At 39.8% G+C, this 24,758-nt stretch overlaps 2 protein-coding genes across 6 annotated transcripts; one reads left to right on the top strand and one right to left on the bottom strand.

Annotated features, from left to right (window-relative positions):
• Window positions 1–1,569: 1,569 nt before the first annotated feature.
• On the bottom strand, window positions 1,570–7,446 carry ATP5PF (ATP synthase peripheral stalk subunit F6). 3 transcript variants are annotated; one of them, XM_081138719.1, is made up of 4 exons: window positions 7,059–7,446; window positions 5,117–5,293; window positions 2,653–2,777; window positions 1,570–1,692 (listed from the first exon to the last, which is right to left on the bottom strand). In XM_081138719.1, the coding sequence occupies exons 2-4, from the start codon at window positions 5,278–5,280 to the stop codon at window positions 1,655–1,657; spliced, it is 327 nt and encodes a 108-aa protein (XP_080994845.1). In that variant the 5' UTR covers window positions 5,281–5,293; window positions 7,059–7,446; the 3' UTR covers window positions 1,570–1,654. The 3 variants fall into 3 exon arrangements, with proteins under 3 accessions (XP_080994845.1, XP_080994844.1, XP_080994843.1); XM_081138718.1 differs by lacking the exon at window positions 7,059–7,446 and adding an exon at window positions 6,801–6,885; XM_081138717.1 differs by lacking the exon at window positions 7,059–7,446 and adding an exon at window positions 6,668–6,844.
• GABPA (GA binding protein transcription factor subunit alpha) lies at window positions 6,791–24,405 on the top strand. Of its 3 annotated transcripts, none has more exons than XM_081138715.1 (10): window positions 6,791–6,879; window positions 11,915–12,017; window positions 13,760–13,904; window positions 15,137–15,221; window positions 16,119–16,364; window positions 18,584–18,778; window positions 20,351–20,404; window positions 21,303–21,443; window positions 21,666–21,858; window positions 23,418–24,405. In XM_081138715.1, exons 2-10 carry the CDS (start codon window positions 11,941–11,943, stop codon window positions 23,644–23,646), a joined length of 1,365 nt encoding a protein of 454 aa, XP_080994841.1. In that variant the 5' UTR covers window positions 6,791–6,879; window positions 11,915–11,940; the 3' UTR covers window positions 23,647–24,405. The 3 variants fall into 3 exon arrangements, with proteins under 3 accessions (XP_080994841.1, XP_080994840.1, XP_080994842.1); XM_081138714.1 differs by lacking the exon at window positions 6,791–6,879 and adding an exon at window positions 7,290–7,380; XM_081138716.1 differs by lacking the exon at window positions 6,791–6,879 and adding an exon at window positions 8,630–8,713.
• Window positions 24,406–24,758: the final 353 nt, after the last annotated feature.

Below are 24,758 nucleotides of genomic sequence, written 5' to 3'. Positions count from 1 at the left end.
AACTACACCCTCTTACTGCCTGTAGTTATAAGGCTAGCTCTTTAGCTGCCTGAGATTAGAATCTCATCATCTCTCAGTCTGGATACCTGCCAACCTCTCAAACACTGAAAAGGAAAAAAGCTCTGAAAATAAAAGCCACAGCTATTTATTGAACATTTTATATCTGTTAGAGGTGGGGAAAATGGAGAGGGTAGAGAAAATCTTACCTCATCAATATTATAAAGTGGGCAATGTCCTATTTTACAGATGAGGAAACTGAGACTGAGGGTCCGTGACTGCATGTGATCCAAGATGTTTCACATGAAGACGTTTTTCTCTGTTCCCAACATTCCTATTAAATTTCCAAATTCTTGTACTTTACCTCCCCTTCATTTTCAGAAATCTCTGGTCTGGGCACCCGTTCCTAGTCTCACAGCCCAAAACACTTTTCTGTCTTCCCTTTCTCCTCTACTTAGTCTAAATGGCACGGTGGGCTGTTTCACTCTTGTCCACTCTCCCCTCACCAGTGATGCCCACATCATCTATTTAAAAATACTGAAACTAGCCCTGGCCGGGTGGCTCAGTATGTCAGATCATCATCCTGTGCACCAAAAGGTTGCAGGTTCGATTACCGGTCAGGGCACATACCTAGGTTGTGGATTTGGTCCCAGGTCACAGCACGTACAGGAGGGAGGCAGGTGATGTTTCTCTCTAGCTTTCTAAAAATCAATTTGAGGATTAAAGAAATTTTTTTTTTAAATACTGAAGCTAATCATGATGAATACATTTAAATTCTATCACCATCAATACCACCCTTTTTCTAAAGCTCCCCATTTTTTTTTTTTAATCTTTATTGTTGAAAGTATCACAGATGTCCCTCTCCCCCTTATTGACACCCTCTCCCCCTCTTCCCAGGCCTTCCCTGCACTATTGTCTGTCCTTGGATTATGCAGCATATATGCATATAAATTCATTGGTTAATCTCTTTAAATCTTCCCAGCTTTAACTTCCCATTCATTTATTGGCTGTCATTCATTGGCACATTTGGTAACTGTCACAACTTTAATCCTTTTATCTTAGGCTTTTGTTACTATCTCACACCCTTTGTCTTCTGGGGAACTTCTTCCCTTAAAGGTCCTCTTTCTTAGTCACAATTTCTCCATGTTCTAAAGGCTCCTTTGCCCTCTAGTTTCTCCATCTCCCCACCCTGTCAGTCACTGCCAAATTACTTTCAATGTCAACTCCCTTCTCCTTTCCCCTTGCTAAAAGCCTTTCACTCTTTTTCTATAATCTGTTACTAAACTCCTTAGCCTGGGCTTCTGGTAGAGTATACCTCTATAGCAAACATTCCTTAGGTCTGTGGCTCCCCTTGGGCAGTAGGTCTCCACAATGTAAGCGATACCCTGTACACTGAGAAGAGTCTGGCAGGTTATAAACAAGCTGTACCCAATTTATCCAAGTACTTCACATGTTTCATTATAATCAAATGGGAAGATTTAAAACTAATGCTAAAGCATAGAATTAAATACAATTAAGCATACACCCAACATCAGCAAATTCATTGGAATTAGAATGAAAGAACATTCGACAGTTGTTGAAATGTATGTTTATTCTGATACTTCTGATCAGTTGTACACTTATTTAGGGCAAATTACCAAATAAATTTTACATTTCTTCAGGACTGGGGTTTTTCCACAGCTTCAAATTTGGGATCTAAGAGGAAAAAAAAGTTCAAGCTTAGCCATACTGCAATCAAATGCCTTATTGAGAAGGCTTATTTAACTCACCAATCTTTTGATTTTTTTTTTTTAGTGAATACTGTTTTCTAAACATCAACATGGAAATATTAACAATTGCTAAAGATTTATCCAGCACTTGCTATGAGCGAGGTATTAACTGACTTTATATATATCATTTAACTAAGCCACATAAGGAAGGTACTATAATTCTTCTCAAACGTCAGATGAAAAAACAGGTACCAGTTAACTATCTAAGATCACAGTCTGTCAGTAATACTGTCGGGATTCAAGATCAGGGAGTTTGATCTCAGAGCCCCATCATTTAACCTCTATGTTATGTGATCTCCTATACCAATGGCAACTGTTTATCCCACAGCTTCCCATGCACACGACACTGTCCTAATAAATCTACGTGTACTTAACATTTATCCTCTAAACAATCCAAGTAAGTATAAATAAGTAAACATATTTTCCTCTTAAAGTGATCTCCCACAAGTGTTATAGAATAGTAAGCTAGGAAAATTCCAGGACAAGTGGAACAGGGAAACTGAGAGATATAGTTAAACAGCTGTTAGCAGCCAACTAGTAAATCCTATCTTCCCTAAACCAAGGACACTTAAAAGTAAATGGTTTGCATTTCTCCTCCCCAACCAAAGGGTAATAGCGTAAATCACCCTACTCTGGAAGACTGGTAACAGAAACCCAATTAGTGCTATTTGTCAATCATACTCAGGGACAGACAAATTAAGAGAATAAATCTCATTTTGGTACATCAGCATAAAGCTGATGAATATTCCACTGATCCTCACCTAAGACCACCTCTAAACACCCAGCCTTTAAAACCCCTGAAAATGAAGGTCCCAGCGGCTCTCTCTCCAGAGGTCCCCTGGTCAAAACAGTAACACAGGATGAAGCCACGATTAAAGAGATTTACCTTCAAATTTGAAGTCAGGGAAGGCATTCATGTCTGCTTTACCATACATTTGCTTAAGCTTAAAAAGCTCCTTTTCCAAGTCTTGCTGATACTCTGGGCCAGCATCAACAGGTCCTCCAGATGACCTGTGTGTAAATGAGCAAGTAAAAATTCATTTTAGGCACTAGTTACAGAACCAAAATCATTCCCTATCCTCACAGGTTTTGCCATTTAGAACATTTATGCTGTAAGGGAGTTACGTGATAAGCTTCAAAGTGGTTTAACGAAAAACTACTTAAGTTGGGGAGAGGATACTTTTGCTGAGCTAATCAGAAGAAATTTCATTAAAAAAAAAAAGTGGCATTTGTGCCCTGGCGGGGTGACTCAATTGGTTGGAGCATTGAAAAGTGGCAGGTCCAATTCCAAGTCAGGTGACATAGCTAGGTTGCGGGCTCCGTTCCTGGTTGGGGCACCTACAGGAGGCAACCGATAGATGTTTCTCTGTCTCTCTCCCTTCCTCTCTCCAAAATCAATAAAAACACCCTTGGGTGAGGATTAAAAAAAAGTGGTATTTCTGACAAATCATGCATTTGCATTTGGGTCAGATTTTAATGTGCAACCTTCTAAGACTGAAAAACAAAGATATGGAGGAGGTAAAGCATTGGCTTTATGTGGGAAGAATAAGTGTAGATGAAAAAGACCCATCAGGACAGATTATGGGAACCCTGAAATGTTAAGCCTGGGAGGTTGTTATTTGCTAAGCAATAAAATGACAAAAATAGAGTCGTGCTTTGGAAGATAAATATAGCACCATGAGGCCAATTAGATTTACTTAATTCTTTGCATAAATTCTTGTGTCATAATGTTATTGCCCAAGTATCAATGAACAATAAACAAAAAATTTACAAGTGAAAAGTCCATCAAGGGTAATAATATTTTCACACATGCCTATGCATATGGTCTTATTTATGTTACAGAATTTTCACAAAATAGAGAGACAGCTCTAATTTAAGAGCTTACGAATGATATTCTTGTTATGGACCCAACTTTCTTCTAGATCAGCATGTGCAATAAAACTTTCTGTGATGACAGAAATGCTCTGTATTTGTGCTGTCTAATATGGTAGCCACTAGCCACATCTGGCTATTGGGTACTAGAAATGTGGCTAAGGCAACTGAGAAACTGAATTTTTATTTAAACTTAATTGTACTGCCCGGCCGGGCGTGGCTCAGCGGTTAAGCGTCGACCTAGGATCCAGGCGATCGGGGTTCAATTCCCGGTCAGGGCACATGCCCGGGTTGTGGGCTGCAGCCGATCAATGACTCTCTCATCATTGATGTCTCTCTCTCTCTCTCTCTCCCTCTCCTTTCCTCTCTGTGAAATCAATAAAAATATATTTAAGAATAAATAAGTAAATAAATAAATAAACTTAATTGTACTAAATTAGAATTTGGAAAGTCACATGTGAGTAACAGCTACTGAGATACATACAATGCAGTTCTTGATAGAGCCTTCAACCAAATACTTTGGTGATTGTCTTCCAGCTCTGGGATCCACAAGCTTTAGAAAATGCTTTGAAAAGATCCAGTCTCATGAATATACTGGTTACTGATAGGTTGATGGCAGTCACAACTCAAATGTGTACTCTTACAAATATAAAGGAGCCACAAAATCACCTACCTTCTCAACTGACTACAAGTCTCCCAGCCCATCTTGTTCTAGATGGTGACTGGGACAAAGCAGACACTCAAGGGAGATTTATTTATTTCACTTAAAAAAATACTAGGCATGCTAATTTATTAAATCTTTATAACATCCTATGATACACGTACTGTTATCATCCGTCTTACATATGAGGAATCTGAGGTACAGAGGTTAAATAACTTGCCCAAGGTCACATGTGCTTTTCATATATCTTACTTGTCCAGTCTATAATCAAGCCTTCCATAATCCCTCATTCTAACCCCATTCTACCCTTATTGCTCCCTACACTCTTCATATATTCTATAGCCTTGGGAAATAGCATTACACAATTTCTCAAGTATGCTTTCTAGTTTTCATGCCTTAGCTCACACCATATTTCCTCCTAAAAGATATCCTCTTTCCACCCCCATTTAGCTGTCCAACCTTCATACCAATTGTTTGTAACCTGAGGAGACCCCTGGCTGTGTCTATTAATGGCCTTCTATGGGTTTGAGACCCCTTTCAAGCTATAAACAAAATCATGTGAGTAAATTCATTTTTTTTTTTAAATTAATCCTCACCTGAGGATATTTTTTCCATTGCTTTTCAGAGAGAGTGGAAGGGGGAGAGAGAGAGAGGGAGAAACATCAATGTGAGAGAGACCCATCAACTGGCTGCCTCCCGCACTTGCCTGACCAGTGAAAGTTTTAGACACTTCTAAACACCAAGTAATTTTATTACCATCCCAAAACCTACATACTTTGAATATATTTACACCATGGTTAATTATCTACCCACTTACTGTCGCTTAGTTTTGTATTCTCTAATCTTGTCCACAAAGAGTTTCTGTACAGGATCAAGCTCCTTATTAAATGCCACTGCTGTAACACCAATATTCCTCCTCAAATGGACTGAGATTGCAGATTGGATGACAGAGGAGAACCTGAAGAGCCTCTGAAGAATCATGGTGATTCTGTTACTGAAAAGAAGCACCACAATGTTAATATATTTTAATATGTATATAAATGTAAAACACCTCTATATCACATAGTGGGAATCAAATTCTCTTAATTGCTATAGAACTTCAAGCATACCAGAACTCACTGAATGCTAAAAACAGTCACCTGATCCCCGCTGCATACCCTGCCCATTGCAAGTTTTAACTTCATAACCAAAGGCCCTAGGACACTAACCAGACTAGCTCAGGGAAGGCCTGCATGGTGGCCTTGCAAACTCAGAGACCTAAAGTAACCACAAAGGATGGTCTGACACTAAAACTATTTTTTAAGAGACCGCGATTGGTTGCGTCCCCGCATGCACTCGGATGGAGCCTGCAACTGTGGTATGTGGTCTGTGCCCTTGACCAGAATGGAACCTGAGACTCTTCAGTCTGTGGGCCAATGCTCTAACCACTGACCCACCGGCTAGGCGGAAATTAAAATGTTTTAACTAAAAAGCAGTTTACGGTGGGTAGTCAGGTCCTAGGCCCGTTATCTTCCCAAAGGTGAAACTGCCTTAACCAAGCCTATTATCTTTTGCAACTACAATAACATTCCTTTGGAAGGTCAGGTAAGTCTCCTTTTTCAGACGCCACAGGCCCCAACTAGGGTGGAGACGGTGAATCCTCTTTTATCATGTTAATTGTTGATGGTTAACTACCCTGTACCCACCTAAGTAAGAGGTATGTGTCTGTCCTTTTACTTTTTATCCAATCCCAGAGGCTTCCCCGCTCGGCTTCCTCCCACCTCCTTAATCTATCACCAATGGATCTCAAGTAACCCAGGTGCATCTCCTCTTTCCATTATAATGTATAAGGTGCAAAACTGCCATTCTCCGGGGCTTTATCTCAATCTGTTGAGGTTCTGCTTCCCAGCACTTGTCAACAGCTTGGCTCAAATAAACTCAAAAAAGTTCTCTGCAGATCTGAATGCCTCTTATGTTACCACCCTCTTACGGTGCCCAGTCTGTTTCAATAGCTCATGACAACTCCCCCTCCGCGGCGCCCAGGTTGGGCGGGCCTGGCGAAGACCTGCCCCGGGGCATGACCTTGGGCTGCCCGGCTGGGCTGCGGCCCGTGGAAGCCCCGCGTCCCCGACCCCCGCACCCCCGGCTCGCGGCCAGAGCGGGCCTGTGAATCGAGGCTACAATACACATGGAGCCCCCTGAACACGCTGCAGGGCCTAAGGGCGCCGAGGTCTGCAGTGACCTCGGGACAGGCCGTCAAGGTCCCCGAGGCCAAAAAGTTGCTCTCTCAAGAAGGGCAAAGGTAACAGGCGGCCCCGTCCCCGTGAAAAAACTCAGAATCGCAGTCCCAAGGGGCCAAGCCAGCCCGGCCACCCTCCCACCCAGTCACCTTGCACTCAGTCCCGAGCTGCCAAAGCCGCCGCCGCCGCCACCGTTCTACTTCCGGCCTTGGCTCCGCCCCCACCCGCCTACCCGCCATCGCAATGCATTATGGGCCGCCGTTTCAGTCGGTCGGCGCTCACCGGACAGGAAGCGTCTCGGAGACAGTCTGCGACCGGACGGCTCTAGGTGAGGCAGAAGGCAAACAGGAGGAAGTGGAGGGTAAGTGCTTCCGGGTCCCCTAGCGACTCCTCCGCCATCTTCCTTCCCCCTAACTAGATCTGCTTGGAAACCTGCCTATGTACGCCTGCGCACTTGGAACTGGCCTTTCACTCAGTTCAGCCCCTCCTGCCCCGAATCAGTAGTCCTGTTCCTTGGGTTGTTGAGGTGTCTGAACGTACCGACAGAGTGACAAGACTGTAAAACAAAGCGGACTGGGGCGTTGTGCTCCATTGTGCCTCGCGAGCCTCCGTTGCCTCGGGGCGTTCGTTTCGCGCAACCTGCTGGGAGTTGTAGTCCTGAACCCGGGGGTGCCTGGGAGGCGGGAGGGGGGTTGGAGTTTCTCCGCGCCGATTCCGCGGGAAGGGCCCAGGGGCCTCGCAGTTCGAGTCGCGGGAGCTGCAGGTTTTACCGGGAGAGACGCTGCACGTGGAGCGCGCGCCGCTGCTGTTCTCAGCCGGCTCTGGAGCGCGGGCGGGGGCGACCCGGTGGATTCCGGAGCGGGTGAGTGCGGCCGCGGGAGAGGAGGGGAGCGCGGGCCCGCGCGGGCCGGCTCCGTTCCGGGGCCTTCTCCCCCGAAGCGGCCCCCCCGCGGCCACCTCTGTGTTTTGTTTCCGCTGGTCCCCGGCGCTGCGACTCCCATTTCCGTTCGTGGAGACTTGAGGGAGCGGGGTGGGGAGGGGCGGGGAGGCCGTGCGGGGAGCGGAGCGCAGGGGCGGGGGGCGCGCGGCGCCGGGCTCGGGGGAGCCGCGCGCCCCGGCCGGGCGGCCCCTGTCACCTTTCGCCGCTCGGTCCCCGCTGCCCGCCGCGGTCCGCAGTCTCCGCGGTCGGGAAGCGAGCCTGCCGACCCGGGATTTCAAAGGAAGATGCCAGACGAGTCTCGCCGACGGGGCGACTGCGGTCCCCCTCAGATCCAGTTGTCTTTCTAGACTTGCCCCGCGGTTGCGTCCAAGCCCCTTTTTTGTGTCCACTGGGTTTCTTTTTCAAAGAGGCAGGAAGACGAGGGGAACACGGTGGGTTAGGGTAGTTTGCGAACTTTCTAAGTTTTTTGTGGGCTGGGAGAAAAGCTGCTTCCACGCGTGTGTATCCCTGGCTCCGGGTTCGGCGAGGCTCCGGCCGGGCGGACGCGGCCCGCGGGGTGACGAGCGGCGGCCGGGCCGTGGGAGCGGCGGCCGGGCAGCCCGCTCGGCGGGGCGGCATTCTCGCGCGCTGCCTTCCACTGCGGGAGGAACCGGTCGGCTCTTCCACCCCGCTCCCAGGGAACGACGCCGCTCTCAGGGCTTCGTCCCGACTTTCCAGGCTGCTTTACTTCCAGGCATATTCTAACACTAGGGGGACTTAAGCCAATTCTGCCTGGGTTGCGTATGACAGGGCCATGTGTTACGAGGGCCATGTAGTCCTGAAGTAAGTAGATAAATACTGAGCTAGACGCTGAATTGAGGCCACTCATACGAGCATGTGGCGGCTGAATGCTAAATTAAAACTTTAATCTCTCCAACTTTTATTTTTACAACTTCAAATCTCCAGGAAAATTGAAAAAGTATACAATGAGACTGTACAGTGGACATCGACATCTGGTGCGGGGGAGGCATTTTTAAAATATTTTTTTATTGATTTCAGAGGTAGGGAGAGAGAGACAGAGACATGGGCTAAGGGAGAGACGCCCCTGCAGGCATCGGCCGCCCCCATGCCCCTGGGGACTGAGCCTGCAGCCTGGGCGTGTGCGAGGCCGGGAATCAGCCGAGGATCTCCTGTTGCACGGGACAGCTCAGAGCCACGCCAGCTGGGCTAGTGACTTTATTTTCAAAAACAATTTTTTTAAAAAAAATCTCTTCAGGTATTTAAAAGTATTTTTTATTTTGAGAAAATGTTCAGTTGATCAAGTATGTACTCACAGATCACACTTACATATTTATATTAGATACACATTTTATATATCATATCTTTAATATATATTGTATGTTCAATACAGATTTATATTACATATAAGTATTGTCCTTATTGGGGAAAATTGTCCTAAACTAACAATGTGTTCCAATGAAGAAGACTAATCCTCAGGTTTATCTGTAACTCTAAGAGAGAATACTTTTTTATTTTTTTGTTAATCCTCACCTGAGGATATTTTTCCATGGATTTTTAGAGAGAGTGAAAGGTAGGGAGAGGGCAGGGAAGAGAAGAGAGAAATGTTGACATGGGAGAGACACACGGATCGGTCGCCTCCTGAAAGCACCCTGACAGCGCCAGGGGTTGTACTGGCGGCCAGCCAGGTTCGAGCCCCTGACAGGGAATTGAACCTGAGACCCTTTGGTTTGCAGGCTGATGCTCTAACCACTGAGCACACCGGCCAGGGCTCCAAGAGAGAATATTAAACATAACTGTATTTTTTTAAAAAACTAGCCTTTTCTGGACATTTTAGTTAAGATTCGTTTATATCCATTTTGTGAAGGGTTCTGAACCCCAGGTGAGACTTAATCTAGGAGAAACCAACGTGTCGGGGGCACCGTTAGGTGGAAGGGCTCCCAAGTAATGTTCTCTCCTCCATTGTAAGTTTTGAAAAAGAATCCTGGTTCCAGAAAAAGAGCAGTGGTACCAACAATTTGGACAACTTCCTAAATCTCTTTAACTTTTGAGGGTAAGTTTAGAGAACTGAGAAAGAGACAAGGATCACTTCAGAGACGATGCATATTTTTTTCTAAAGTGTATGGGATTTTTTTTTTTAATTTTACACCTTCTAGGGACTGATCTATAACTTTTTTGGAAGGTCACAGGATACATTTCTTTTTAACAGCTCCCTGTTTAGTGTATATATTATGGGGAACCACAGGTAACCCTGCCGATAAGCCTTTAGGGCCATTTCTCAGCCTGGTTGATTACTCATATACTTTTTTATTTTTTCCAAAGTTCCTGGAAAAATCACTTGTTTTCTAATCTATTTTTTAAAAAATTGGTTATGGAGAGAGGAGTGGACCTCTTTATGGGCCCTGGAAGTAAAACATAAATATCTTTTAAAGTTCTGTTCTGCTATAAACCTTACTGCTTCTCACTTCTTTTTCAATACACAACCCTTTTTATGATTTTGTGTGTGTACATTATTTACTTGTTTTAACTGCTGCTAAGGTTCCATGGTGTGTGCTTCTTTCACATTTTCATGTATTGCAATACTTTCTTACGATGGATACTTTTACTAGCTCCAGCTTCCACCTATCACCAGCAAAGCTGCTCTGAATATCCTTATCAATCAGTATGAGACTATTTCTGGAATGCTTATCTAAGGGCAGGGTTCTGGGTCATAGGTATAAGCTACTTGATTCAAGCAAGTGCTGCTGGATTTTTCTCCAGAATAGCTGGACCTGTCTGTACTCCATCGAGAGGCAGAGGATTATGTCCCCACGTCCCTGCTAATTCTTTTCAGTATTCTGTTCTAATTTTACACACATACACATGCAATCGAGGTATATAGTTTTTGTTTTAAATTGCATTTTTGTATGATTTGAATTTGAACATTTCTTCATATCCTTAGCCATTTTGGTTTTTCCCTATGTAACTTTCTTTTTTCTATATTTTATCTGCTTTTCTAATTTGTCCTGACTTTTGGGGGGGTTGTTATCAATTTGTAGGAGTTTGCTGTCTATTCCAGTTATTATTCCCTTGTCACTTTCGGGTATTGGAAATATCTTTTCTCAGTCTATAACCTGTCTATTGAACGTAAATATTAATTTTTATATAATCAAATCCATTCTTTTCCCTTATGGTTTAATTTTTGGAATTTTAAATTCTTTCCTATTTTTAAACCACAAAGAAAAAAATCCCCACCATTTTGTTTTATTAGCTTTATAGTTTAACCTTTCACATGTTAAGCCTTTAAGGCATCTGGAGTCAATTTTATATGGTGTATAATAGTTCTTATGACATTTTTTTTAATAGAGTGCCTACCAAGAGTGAGGTACTGTTCAAAGTATTTTGTATACATCTGTAAACAAACAAATATCCCTTCAAACCACGTGGAGCTTATGTTGTCCTACAGAGTCACCACCCATTTTGCTCTAGTGCTCAGGATGAATTCCAGTTTTATACATAGTGTGTTAAGGAGTAGACTTTATTGGGGGAAGGGAAGACTTAATAGGCTAGGGTCAGAACAAAAGAAAACAAAAGTCCATCATTCTTTGATTATCCAAACAAAAGTCTGCTGGGGCCTAGGCAGTCTGCTGGACTGCTGGATGGGCATGATGTATTTCTATTCTACTGGAGAACCGCAGACTCATATTGGTCTTCTTATAAGGGCACATGTGAGATCAGCCTTAATAATGTGAGGAAAATCAGACCATTTTGTACCAGGCATTCTAGATTTTGATGCCAGTTAATTATGAACTAAGTTGACAGAATACCAACTTCCCAGTAGTTGGAGATGTTGAGACCTGAGAAGAGGTGCAGCCCTTGCTAAAGTGGAAAAGAAGACTCTACTAGTTTTCTAGTGCTGCAGTAATGAATTACTACAATAATGTGCATATTGATAACTTCTGTCACTTAATTTTGCTGTTTTAGAATATTGTACTGGCGCTTACAAGATATGTAATTTGTAACACAAATCATAGCTAGGGTTAACTTTAATTTTATATCACTGTCAGTACAATGCTAGTAAAGCACATTCTCATTCTGCTGATACAGTACAGCTTTTAATTGAACAGTTGTAGTTCATCTCCATGTTGATTTTTAAGCTGCAGGTTTAGAGTGAAGTTGCTGTAATATAGTTGACATACCTTTCACTTGATTTTGAAGTAACTTGAGTTAATTTATTGACTGAGATTGAGCTGAACAAATCCCAAGAAATCCAATAGAAAGATGAAGAATTCATGTCAGGCTACTAAGTACCATCTAAACAAAAACTAGTTTGTCAGCATCATGTGGATTTTCTTTTATGTGTAAAGATTACTTCTTCCTGTTCTATTGCCCTCTGCTTTTATTTGAATTGGTCTCTACTTGTGTAGCATTTCTGTTTGTGTAGATAAGTTCAAGATGTCTTAAAATTTAACTCTTGCAGGGCTAAGCTTTTGAAATACTTCAACCATGACAAAAAGAGAAGCAGAGGAGCTGATAGAAATTGAGATTGATGGAACAGAGAAACCAGAATGTACAGAAGAAAGGTTGGTGCTATCTGAATTTACCACATTTTATATTATCAGCATACCTAATTAAAATTAAGAATCAAGCCAGAGTTCTTTGGGGGCCTTTTTTTTTCTTCCTTCAACTGATGTTAGCATTTTTGGGGATAATGTATTGCTTTTTTCCTCTAATTTGTGGCTGGCAGGGAAAGATAGTTTTAAACTAAAGATAGTAATATGCATAGCTAGTAATGATCAGGCAATTGATTGTGATGGTTTTTAGCCCTTAGGGCACTGTTTCTTTTTTCTTTCATCTATGCTGGTTATTTTGATTTCCTATAGTGTTTATTTAGTTCACAACCTGAACTGATTTAACATATATCTGTAAGGAACTACTGTGTACTGCCAGGAGTATATATGGGACGGTTACCTGCCCTTGTAGAGGCCACCATGTATTTGAGGATGCATACAGGTATATGAGTGATTATGTGCACAGTACTAAGCATATACAGTAGTGAAAGGTGTTAGTTCTTGGAATAGTAATAGAATAATACTGACTCCATTAAGGAAGGAGGGCAGAGGTTGTACATTCAGAATCCAGAGGGAGAATATAGGTAAAAATAGATTTGGGAGTCAAGAGGAAGGTTAAGGAAGGTTAGGGGTTAGGGCTAATGGTCCTGCTTTGCAGAGATGAAGATAATATGCTGAAAGTAGAAGGGACTAAAGAGTAGTAGAGAGCTTCTGTATAGTAATAAAGGTTTAGAATAACTGCAGTGAGAATGGACCAAATTACTAAGGTTGAATAGGATGCTGAGTGTTGGGAGTGCAGCTGAGATTTAAGACCTTAATTTTTATAAAATTTGTTTTATTGTGGTGAGAACACTTAACATGAGATCTACCGTCAAGAAATTTTTGTGTGTGCAATACTGTGTCGTTAACTATAAGCACATGTTATACAACAGATCTCTAGAACTTACTCATCTGGCATAATTGAGATTTATACCAGTTATTTAGCAACTCCCCATGTTTTCTGCCAGTAGACTGTGGTTATTTATGCCACCTCCTCTTCTCAGGGGAAAGGTCTGGCTCTAGCTCTTAAGACAAACCCCATGTTAGTTGTCATCGGTCCTGTCCTCTGCTACCATGCCCTGGCATAGAAATATGTCCCTGACAGAAAAGGTCATGACTGCCCTAGAGACCTTAAATTTTTAATAGAGGATTTCAACATGTTTGACTATGCTATTTTCTCCAGCAGAAGAAACAATAGTGACTGCATGTCTCTCTTAGTTTTCATATGTATTCATTCATTCATTCATTCATGTGACAAATTACCCCAGAACTTAGTTCTGGCTCAGGGTACTTCATGAGTTTGCAGTTAAGCTGTCAGTCTGGCTATAGTCATCTGAAGAGTTGACTGGGGCTAGCATATCTGTTTCTAAGATCACTCATAAGACTGGTAACTATTGACTTCCTCACCTCATGGGCCTCTCTGTAGGGCTGCTCATGACATGGTAAATGTCCTGAGAGAACATGCTTACCAAGATGGAAGCTGCAGTGTTGTTTTACATAACCTAGTTTAAGAAGCCATATATCACTTCTGTGTTAGTCTTTTGGCAACACCAGTTGGTGATAAGTCTACCACTATGAATGGTGCCTGTGCAGAAATGTGTTTCAAAGACCAGAAATATGTTTTAGTATTTATTCAATTTTGGTTTGAGCATATTGTTACTTTAATGTTCAGGGTAAAAACATAATTTTTAACCATTATATCCTTTAACATTCAGCATTGTAGAACAAACCTACACCCCAGCTGAATGTGTAAGCCAGGCCATAGATATCAATGAGCCAATAGGCAATTTAAAGAAACTACTAGAACCAAGACTACAGTGTTCTTTGGATGCTCATGAAATTTGTCTACAAGATATTCAGGTAATCTCTTTTTTTTGAGATTTATATTTTAGCATTTAAGTCTGATTGTGGTAATGCTTTTGCGTTTTCACATGAGTGTTCACTTCAAAGCTGATGGAACAGCTGAGTTGCAGTGTTTGAGGAGTGTGACCCACGATCAAATACCACGCTTGAGTTTTGTCCTTGTGCCAGGTTTTACTGAACTAGTTCATGTATTCAGTACTGAGAGCTCAGTTTCAGAGTTTTGCATGCCATCACTCCTAGTGGATTATACCAGTGTCCACTAGAGAGGGCAGAAATCTTGATATTAGGAGAATATTTACCGAAATGTTAGGCATAGACCATTATATTGAGACAAACTGGCAAGTTTGACCTCTCTCTCTGCAGGGTTTACACAGTTTGTTGTGTCCCTGATTAAGTTAGATGCATAGTCATTTAAGGCTTTAGGCTTTATACGTATCACATTTTTGATATTAGAAAATGTGTTTGTACTGTGACTACAAAATGTGTCAGTACTGACTGAACTCTTGGGAATGAGTGGGGAGCTTTGTACCTCCAGCTCTATGATATGCAGACACATAGAGATAGATAGACACTATTTGGATAATTACAGTGGAAGCCTGTTTTGAAACAGGTGACAGAAAATGTCTAGAAGTCATAGTAACTTTTCATCATCTGTCATTGTGTGAAATATATTCACCGTAAGGCTATATGAAGGGAAAACTGATATTTAAAGGGTATCAAATTATGATTAAAAATGTTCATATTTAGGTCAAGTAGTGAAGTCATAAGTGCTTTATTAATTTTGTGATTAGAGATTTAGCATTAACCCTGACCTTAAATGTATATCATTGGTTACAAAGGACATGTGGCAAGTATTAATAAATTTATTTAAATTGTCCCCACTAATTAAACACCCTTGCTTTTTCATGACAGATAAATTGCATAATTTTCCACTTGAGATACTTTTACAGAATAAACAGTTGTCTGTTGGCATTATTTAAAATCCTAAACTAGATTCCAGAGCTAGAGAAAATAGTCATATAAAATAAATCCTGTTCTTTATGTAGTCCTTAATTACTCCCACAATGGTTAAAATATTTTAAATTTTGGCAAATAATGAAATGATATGACAACTTGGGTAATTGTGTTCTTATAATTTAATTCAGTAATTAAGTACAGTTTGATACATCCATTTTTATTAAATTAGATGATTGTGTGAAAATAACCTTACTCATTTTACCCATGTTTAGCTGGATCCAGAACGAAGTTTATTTGACCAAGGAGTAAAGACAGATGGTACTGTACAGCTTAGTGTACAGGTAATTTCTTACCAAGGTAAGTTAATTTTTGTGTAGTTATTTAAAACTTTACTCGTGTTTTTCCAATATGAGAACTCATAAGTTTTGGATGTTTTAGATGGTTGTCTAAATTACTTAATGTGATGTTATAGCCAGATATTCATGGTTTTGAATTATTTTATGTCAGGATGAAGCAGAGAGTATCACATATTACCTGGTTTAATCAGCAAGGAATATATTGTAGGGTAGTAAATAACAGGATCACAGAGAGGGCTGGAAGAACAGGTTCTAGATGGCTTTCTAAGAATGCCTCAGCCACACTGCAGCACTGAGCTGCCAGGGAAGCTGCTGCCCTGCCTGCCAGGGTCTGGAACCATGCAGCCTTTTCAGTGATCCACAGGAGCTGAAAAATGGATGCCATGTGCCTACTTATTTCCTGTTAACTCATTTTTCAATAGAAGGCTCATCCAGTGATTCTAGAGCCTAAGTCACATCGGGTAAACCTTGCTGCAAGGAGATCTGTTCTTTGCAGTTTAGCACAAAAAGAGGAATTTGCAAAGGAGGTTGCTTTATTCTCTTTCTTGCCCCCTAATTTTTTTTTTACCTGTTTACGAATAAGTTGCAGGCATGATCCCCTTCTATTCATAAATACATCAGAGCATGTGTTTTCTAAAAACAAGGAATTATTTTACATCACCACAGTACAGTTATCAAAATTAGGAAATATTGACACAACACTGTTATCTAATCTACTAAAGTTCTGTTGAATTGATGTTTTTATCATTGAATAGGAATCTCTTAAATTCTCTAGACATATTGCTAAACATTTAAAATGGAGTTTTGCTCTGTCATTTGAAAACATATAAACTAAACTAAATTTTCCTAGTGAATTTTGTGTTTTCATTTAGATTTTTTTTTTAAATTCACTCTTAAGGAATTGAACCAAAGCTCAACATCCTTGAAATTGTTAAACCTGCGGAAACAGTTGAAGTAGTTATTGATCCAGATGCTCACCACGCTGAGGCAGAAGCACATCTTGTAGAGGAAGCTCAGGTGATAACTCTCGATGGCACAAAACACATTACAACCATTTCAGATGAAACCTCAGAACAAGTGACAAGATGGGCTGCCGCGCTGGAAGGTTATAGGAAAGAGCAAGAGCGCCTTGGGATACCCTATGGTAAGAAAATACATAATTACATTTTAGGTGGAATAAAAAGAATTAAGCTTGACATAGAAGAAACTAGAATAAATAAGTTATAATTTGTTTTAAATATAGGATTTTTAGGAAGAATATTGATTTTCTGTATTGCTGTCATTTTTTTGGCCGTAACACATGATGGGCAAATACTGTTCTGCGTGCTAAGAATACAAAGAAATACAATCATGCTTTGCTTAAAGACAGGGATACATTCTTAGAAATGCATTGTTAGACAGTTTGTCATTGTGCAAACAGGCCGCACATACACAAACCTATCACTCCTAGGCTGTAAATCTGTCTGTCGTGTTATTGTACTGAACACTGTGGGCAGTTGTAGCATAATGGTAAGTATTTGTGTATCTAAACATGGAAAGGTACAGTAAAAATATGGTATAGAAGATAAAAGCGATACCCTTGTGCAACACGTACCATGAATGGAGCTTGCAGGACTGGAAGGTGCTCTGGGGGAGTTAGTGAGTGAGCGGTATGAATGTGAAGGCCAGGAAGTTACTGTACACTATGGTAGACTTGACCCACTATACACTGGGGATACCCTAAATTTACAGAAAAATTTTGTCAATAAATTAACCTTAGCTTACTGTATCTTTTTTACTTTATAAACTTAATTTTTTTAACTTTTCAGCTCTTGTAGTAGCTCTTAGCTTAAAACACAAACATTTTACAGCTGTACTAAAAATATTTTCTTTATATCCTTAGTCTAGAAGCTTTTTAAAAATAAAATTTTTTTTTTTTACTTTTTAAGCTTTTTTGCTAAGAACTAAGACAAACACATACATTACCCTAGGCCTAACACAGAGTCAGAATCATCAGTATCACTGTCTTCCACCTCTTCCCACTGGAAGGTCCTCAGGGGCAATAAAGAACTGGCATGGTGCTGTCATCTCCCATGAGAACAGTGCCTTCTGGAATACCTGAAGGACCTGCCTGAGGCGCTCATTGAGGAGGTGTCACTCTTTTTAGAAATATGTCCATAGTGGTTTGCTTGTTTTGTTGTTTTTATCAGATTTGTTTGTGAGCAGATAATGCATCATGAACATTCCTCTCTGTCAATGAAAACCTTTCAGTGTGGGGTCCATGTTTTAAAATTCTCTAAGGAGCTTGTTGAGGTCTGCAAAAGCTTCTGCTAAACCCTCGCTGTCAGATTTCTTGGGGGTTCTTTTTCTTCTGCAGTTTCCTTTTCTCTTGCCTTTTCTTCAGCTATGTGTTCCTGTTCCAGTTCCAGCAACTCATGAGTCAGTTCCCTAGGAACCACCTCTGGGACTCAGTGTCCTCCTCTTCCACACCCAGGTTAAGTTTTCTGACATCTCAACCACAGCTGGTTGATTTTTGCAACCTTTGCACCACACAGTGTTACAGTGTCAGTAGGGGATAGGAATTTTTCAGGTCCATTGTAGTCTTATAGGACCGATGTCATGAATGTGGTCCATTGTTGACTGAAACATAATGCAGCACACAATTGCATAAAAATTTCTAGCCCTGGCCAATGTGGTTCAGTGGATAGTGTCGGCCCCATGCACCAAAGGGTTATGAATTGGATTCTCAATCAAGGGCATGTATCTTGGTTGGGGGTTCGCTCCACCCCCCAACCCCAGTCAGGGCGGGGGCAGGAGGCAACCAGTTGATGTGTCTCTCACTGCTGTGTTGCTCAAGAGTGTGCTCGCTCCCTCCCTCCCTCTCTCTCTCTCTCCCCCCCCTCTCCTCCCCTCCTTCCTTTCTCCTTCTCCCCCCTTCCATTCTCTCTGAAAAGCAACGGAAAAAAATGTCCTCAGGTGAGGATTAACAACAACAAACACTTCTACCCTTAAGGTGTTCACAGTGTAGCTGAAGTGAGAGAAGGTAGATGAGAAAAGACAATTTACTACATTATCTCCCATTTCATTTGACCCACTGGAGAGCAATTTTGCATTTTGTTTGTCTTGATAAAATTTCAGACTGACTGATGTGGAACGAACATGAATCCATAAAAAATTTAGTTGAAGAAATGGAAAAGGAGCTGAGGAGAAAATGTAGCATAAAGGTCTTTTTACTTTATATACTGAGTTTATTTACTTGATGGGAAAAAGCTGTCTGGATTTTATCTGTGTGTGTGTGTGTGTGTGTGTGTATTGATAGCTTAACTGTAAATGTATATAATATCTAAGATGGAACTAGGTTAATGGTAATATTTTTCTTTTTAGATCCTATACAGTGGTCCACAGACCAAGTCTTGCATTGGGTAGTTTGGGTAATGAAGGAATTCAGCATGACTGATATAGACCTCAGCACACTCAACATTTCAGGACGAGAATTATGTAGTCTCAACCAAGAAGATTTTTTTCAGCGGGTCCCTCGGGGAGAAATTCTCTGGAGTCATCTGGAGCTTCTTCGAAAATGTATAAATTGGAGTTATTACCTATTTACATTGTAACTTAAGTTTAATTTTATTTCTTTATAACTTTGTTATTGTAATTGCTTATCGATAATAGCAATAATACTTAACATTTATTAACTGAATTAGGCTGTGCTAAGAGTTTTATGTGTATTATTTAATCTCTGTATTAAGGCAGAGTGCCTATATGGTCTTATTCCAAGCTTTCAAAAACTTCTATCTTCCCAAGTTGTGCCTTTTATTTTACTTTGATAGTTCCCAGGGAACAGACCAAACTTTTCCTGAGAATCAGGACTTAGAAGATGATCTTAATAGGTTGGTCACACCTGTGCTACGTGATGGTGACTCTCTCATTTGCCTTTTTAGTCCAGGGCACCTTTATTTATTTACAGTCATGAATGGAACAATTTCCATTTCAATAGCACTTTGCCTCTTCAAGGTTCTTTTATAAAATTTTGGGGGGAAATCTGCCACAAACATATGGTGTGGATTTTTCTTAGAGAGACAACAGTTCTTGGGGGAGCATGCTCAGAACTAGGAATCTGGATAAAACAGTAGCATCTTCAGTTTACTGAGAAGTTAACTATATTTCAGGCACTGTGCTTCTGAAAAGCATTTTCTTTTAATCCTCATGAGGTGGTAGGTGGGGGATATCTCATTTAAACAAGGAAATTAATGTTCAGGTTGGTTGAACCAAAGTCACACATCCAGTAAGTGAGTGCTCAGGTCAGAACCCAGATCTCTGTGAGGCTCGTCCCATATAATTATTTAAACCCCCAAACCCAGGACCCCCAAAGAAAACTCCCACCTAACAGGTGGGATTCAGACTTCATTTTAGTTCCCCAGCCCTCTCTAGCTGTGTGTGTCTGGCAGGGGATCCCTCTGTGGTACCCTAAGTAGAACTGTGTTGGGAGCCCAGGTCCCAGGACTTACTCTCAGTACACACGATTGCTGGTGGGTATAATTCAATTTCAAGACAGAAGCTTCCAGGCAGTGATGGGCAGTTAAATAGGCTAAAGGAATAGAGACTGGGAAGTATATCTCTTGTTTGAGAAGTAAAGAGCATTTGAGTAAGGAATAGCAAAAGATGAGTAATGAGTGCTCTAAAAGTGGATGTTAGAACAGATGGTTAAATTGTGAAGATTTCTCAGGTCGTCTTGAGGGGCATTTTGGTGGTGAATATATATCTAAGTAATTTCAGTGTGGTACCTTCCCATCTCTGATCGGTGTCAAAGATTTTCATGTTTACATGGTTTTGTGTAGATAGGTAAATAGATTTAAGTATAGGCATTTATATTTAGAAAACCGTGGTTCTCTGAATAATGAACTCTAAAAGAAATTGAAGCTTTCTCTCTGTTACGCCCCTTAAAAATATCTGTTCGTTTTAAAGTGACTGTCAAATATTTTTTAAAGTTACCATGCCAGTAAGTTTCAGTTATTGGATGCTTTGCTTTTCTTGTTTGGTTGTAATTGTGGAGTTTCTTTTAAAAGAATATTTATTAAGTTCAGTTTTACTGGATTGGGTTGGCCTTTCTGGTTTTAAATGAAAACAAAAATTTTTATGTGTGTTCTTCAGATGTATTGGCAAGCCAAGAACAACAGATGAGTGAGATCGTTACAATTGATCAACGTGAGTATTCATGCCATAGTATACAGCCCATTTATCAATAAGATATGTTTCATTCAGTACTGCAAGGGATAAAAAGAAAAACTTAAATAGTTATGAAGTATTTTAGGTATACAAAGAACTAATAAACTCTAACCAACGTCTTTGTACACCATAACACCATACACTGTTAAAAACTAAATCTTTTTATCATTCTTTGCATATTTTATATTTTTACCAACTATGTAACCATAAACACTTTATAGCATTGTTTTGCATGTTTAAACTTTTCGGGTAAAATGGTAATATACTATGAATATACTTTTATAACTTGCTTTTTTTGTTTAAAAGTTACAAGTCTTACCCATATTGATACTTACTGCTCGAGTTCATTTTCACTGCTGTATGTTAAAACTTCATTAACATTACACTGAATAAGTATTTGTCAATATATGTGAGATTCTGGTTGTAGCATCATAAGGTTTCTACCTTTCAATCTTACTAGGTATTACCAGTTATTTTTCTCAAAGTGTTGATATAAATTTGGACTCTCATCGGTAGTGGAATGAGAGTTCTCTTTTGTCACATTTTCTCCAGCATTTAATAAACCATTTTTAATGAACAGATAGTTTATAACTGCATATACATCACTAAGTTATTTCACAAATAAGGCCAACTGTTATGCACTAAGTTAAGGTTCATGAACCATAATGCAAACAGACATCATACCTTGTCCTTGTAACTTTTTTTGTAATTTTGTTCAAAACTATTATGGATTAAGGTGGTTTTTTTTGAAATGAGGGTTTTTGTTGAGGTAATTAGAGGGGCATTAGTTAAACTAATTGCATTTTGTCTTTCAGTAGTTTTTTTCACTGCTTGTATTAGAAGGGAAGACAGTTTGTTCCCTTGTCTTTCTTTGCAGCTGTCCAGATTATCCCAGCATCCGTACAGTCAGCTACACCTACTACCATTAAAGGTATAAACAGCAGTGCAAAGGCAGCTAAAGTCCAAAGAGCTCCCAGGATTTCAGGAGAAGATAGAAGTTCACCTGGGAACAGAACAGGTATTTTTGCATTTTCATCTGGTATTCATAAAATCTGTCAGATTATGTCTGTTTTGTTTTATTTCCCTATAAAATTGTGAGTATAGGCTAGTTCTCTGGCAGTGCTTAGCATTTGAAAAAACTGTGCTTTTAATATGGCTGAGATAAGAACCAGAGAACCTATCGCCTTTGCCCTCTGTTAATTCATAGCACTATGGTCAATGCTTCCCCTTGTCAATTCAGGAAACAATGGCCAGATTCAACTGTGGCAGTTTTTGCTAGAACTTCTTACTGACAAGGATGCTCGAGACTGCATTTCTTGGGTTGGTGATGAAGGCGAGTTTAAGCTAAATCAGCCTGAACTGGTTGCACAAAAATGGGGACAACGTAAAAATAAACCTACAATGAACTATGAGAAACTCAGTCGTGCATTAAGGTAAGCATTTAGTACTTTTTAAAATGAGTATCAAGCTTTTCTGAAAAATGACTTCTTCCAGGTGTAAACATTGTTAGGTAATGATGTTAAAATACTTGTTCATAAGATGTTGTTTTCTTTATATATTAAAAAAAACTAAAAGTTTTCACATGCAAAAATGACTTTTAAAAATATCTTTTGTAATTTTGAGGTACATAAGAGTTTTTAAAAAGGTTATTCTTAGATTATTTGTTTATCAGGGAAAGCCTTTATTTCTTCTTTGTTATCTGAAGATTAATTGCTGGGTAGATTATTCTTGGCTGGCAGTTCTTACCTTTTATTATTTCGAATGTCATTCTACTCACTCCCAGCTTATCACATTGCTGAGAAATCTGATAGCCTAATGGGGAAAAGTTACTTGTTTTTATTTTATTTAAAAGCATATACAACTCTGTTTAAAACCAACATTTTTTAATCTTTGAGGTTTCTATTATTTACATAACAGATAAAGATACTGTCATTTGCATAGGTGAATTGAGTATAAACTTGAGCAAGTATGCAGATATTGTCTTTTTATAATAAGATACAAAATATTGGCCCATTTTCTTGTTTTTTCTCCCCGTACAATCTGCCTAAATCTGAATATCCAACCTTTACATTAATAAAAGTGGAATGGAATAAAATTATTTATAATTTCCCCTACCTGGAATGAAATTTTTGATGTAATTACTATAAGAAATTATGTTTACTACAATGATGGAAATTCAGTGTATGTATTTAAGAGTCTGGGAAGTAGAATATATAGGAATGTCATAGAATTATGTCTCTTATTTTTTGAAGAGTGAATATAGTAACGTAGTTCTGCAGTTTACTTCTGTATTTCTCAACATTTTTACTGCTACTTCATGTTTCACTTGGATATTGTGTATGAGTTTCACAGTGAGAGATTGTGATTCACTTCTCATCACACACACACACCACACCACACCCCCCCCCCAGTTCTGTGAGGGTAAGTACTGTTTTTAACCCCATTTTTATTTACTTATTTATTTATTTATTTTTATTTTTTAAATATATCTTCATTGATTTCAGAGAGAGGAAGGGAGAGAGAGAGATAGAAACATCAATGATGAGAGAGTCATTGATCAGCTGCAGCCCGCAACCCGGGCATGTGCCCTGACTGGGAATCAAACCCTGATCGCCTGGATCCTAGGTCGACACTTAACCACTGAGCCACACCCAGCTGGGCTTTAACTCCATTTTTAGATGAAGAATAAAAGCTTAGAGAAAAGGTGGCTTTCTTCTGGGCACAAAGGAAATAAAGTTAAAGATGCTAGATTTCGAATCTTAGCATTCTGACTCTCAACCCCTGTTCGTAAGTTCTGTTACTGCTCCCAAGATTTTTTGTTTTGTTTAATAATGTTTATTTTAAAATCAGTGTTTTGTCATAATTGTGGGAAGTATGCTTTGAAAATTTAGTATATAAACTTTATAGTTTTGGAGTACCGAGAATCGAAATTTTAGTAAATAATGTTTTGAAGTTTTCTTTATATAACTGATGTGTTTTTCTGTTTTTAAAGGTATTATTATGATGGGGACATGATTTGTAAAGTTCAAGGCAAGAGATTTGTGTACAAGTTTGTTTGTGACTTGAAAACTCTTATTGGATACAGTGCGGCAGAGTTGAACCGTTTGGTCACAGAGTGTGAACAGAAGAAACTTGCGAAGATGCAGCTGCACGGCATAGCCCAGCCTGTCACAGCAGTGGCCCTGGCTGCGGCCTCTCTTCAGGCCGAAAAGGATAACTGAGCCCAGCGCCCGCTGGGATTGCGAGGTCTTTTGTTAACTGCGAGAGCAAGTATTGCTCTTACCTTTATTACTAAATTTGAACCTTCTTTTATTTCTAGGCTGTACAGTCTGATGCATGATTTTTTTTATAAATATTTCATACTCTTGTGAATTTGGATCTTTTTACTTTGAGCATATATTTTAGAATATGTATATGTTAAAGTTCACCACAATGGCTTCAGTATGAAGGCAGTTCATTGTGGGATAGTTTGTTAACAGTCAGGAAAGCTAAACTGGTCAGTATTAATGTCTAGCCCTACCAAAAATAGCCAGTAGCATCTGAGGATGGAAAATAAATGAAGTATCTTCAGGAAACAGTCTGGCTTAACTATTTTTAAAAATATACCTGTTTCCCTTCTCTGCTGCTTTAGATGTTGCTTTACATAGAACCAGAAAATGGAATTTTAACAGCTAAAGCATGTGTGCCTGTTTCATCTAATCAAGCAGAGCTAAAAGAGTCATATCAAATAAAAGCATAATATTAATAAATTACTAACCCAATAGTATCAAGTTATTAAAGTAATTTATATAGTTGCAAGTGAAGGATGTAAGTTGACTGTCAGAAGAGCAGCGCTAAGGAGGAAGATCCAGAGTTAAATCTGGCTCAACTCAAGCAGTTTTAAGGATTTTCTGTATAGATTATTCATAATGTCAGGCCAAGAATTTAAATTATTTTAAGAGAGGCATTTAATTCTAATAAACCAACTATTACAAAAATTTTGAAATGATCTCTGTTTTTCCTGTCAGAGATTTAAAAAACTGAGAAGTATACCTCAGCCAGAAAATTGGTTTGGTTTGGCTTCTTTCTCTCTCTCTCTCTCTCTCTCTCTCTCTCTCTGTCTCTGTCTCTCTCTTTTTTTTTAATTACCCTTTAGTGCCGGTTTATTATGCAAAGCAGCTTATAGTCATTGTGTTTCTGATGAAATGAAGACTTTAAATCAGCAGTGCTTTACCTTTGGAAACATTAGTAAATTACTTCCAAATAGTTTAAAAAGGAAATTTTGACCTCCAGTACAGGCAGTCTTCTCTTCAAACAAAATTTCCCATTTATTTAATTTTTTCCTTTTGAAGAT

The sequence above is a fragment of the Miniopterus schreibersii genome, assembly GCF_964146895.1.
Source record: "Miniopterus schreibersii genome assembly, chromosome: 5".
NCBI classification, from domain to species: domain Eukaryota; kingdom Metazoa; phylum Chordata; class Mammalia; order Chiroptera; family Miniopteridae; genus Miniopterus; species Miniopterus schreibersii.
Note: the sequence above shows the minus strand (reverse complement) of the source record. Positions and strands in the feature narration are given on the sequence as shown.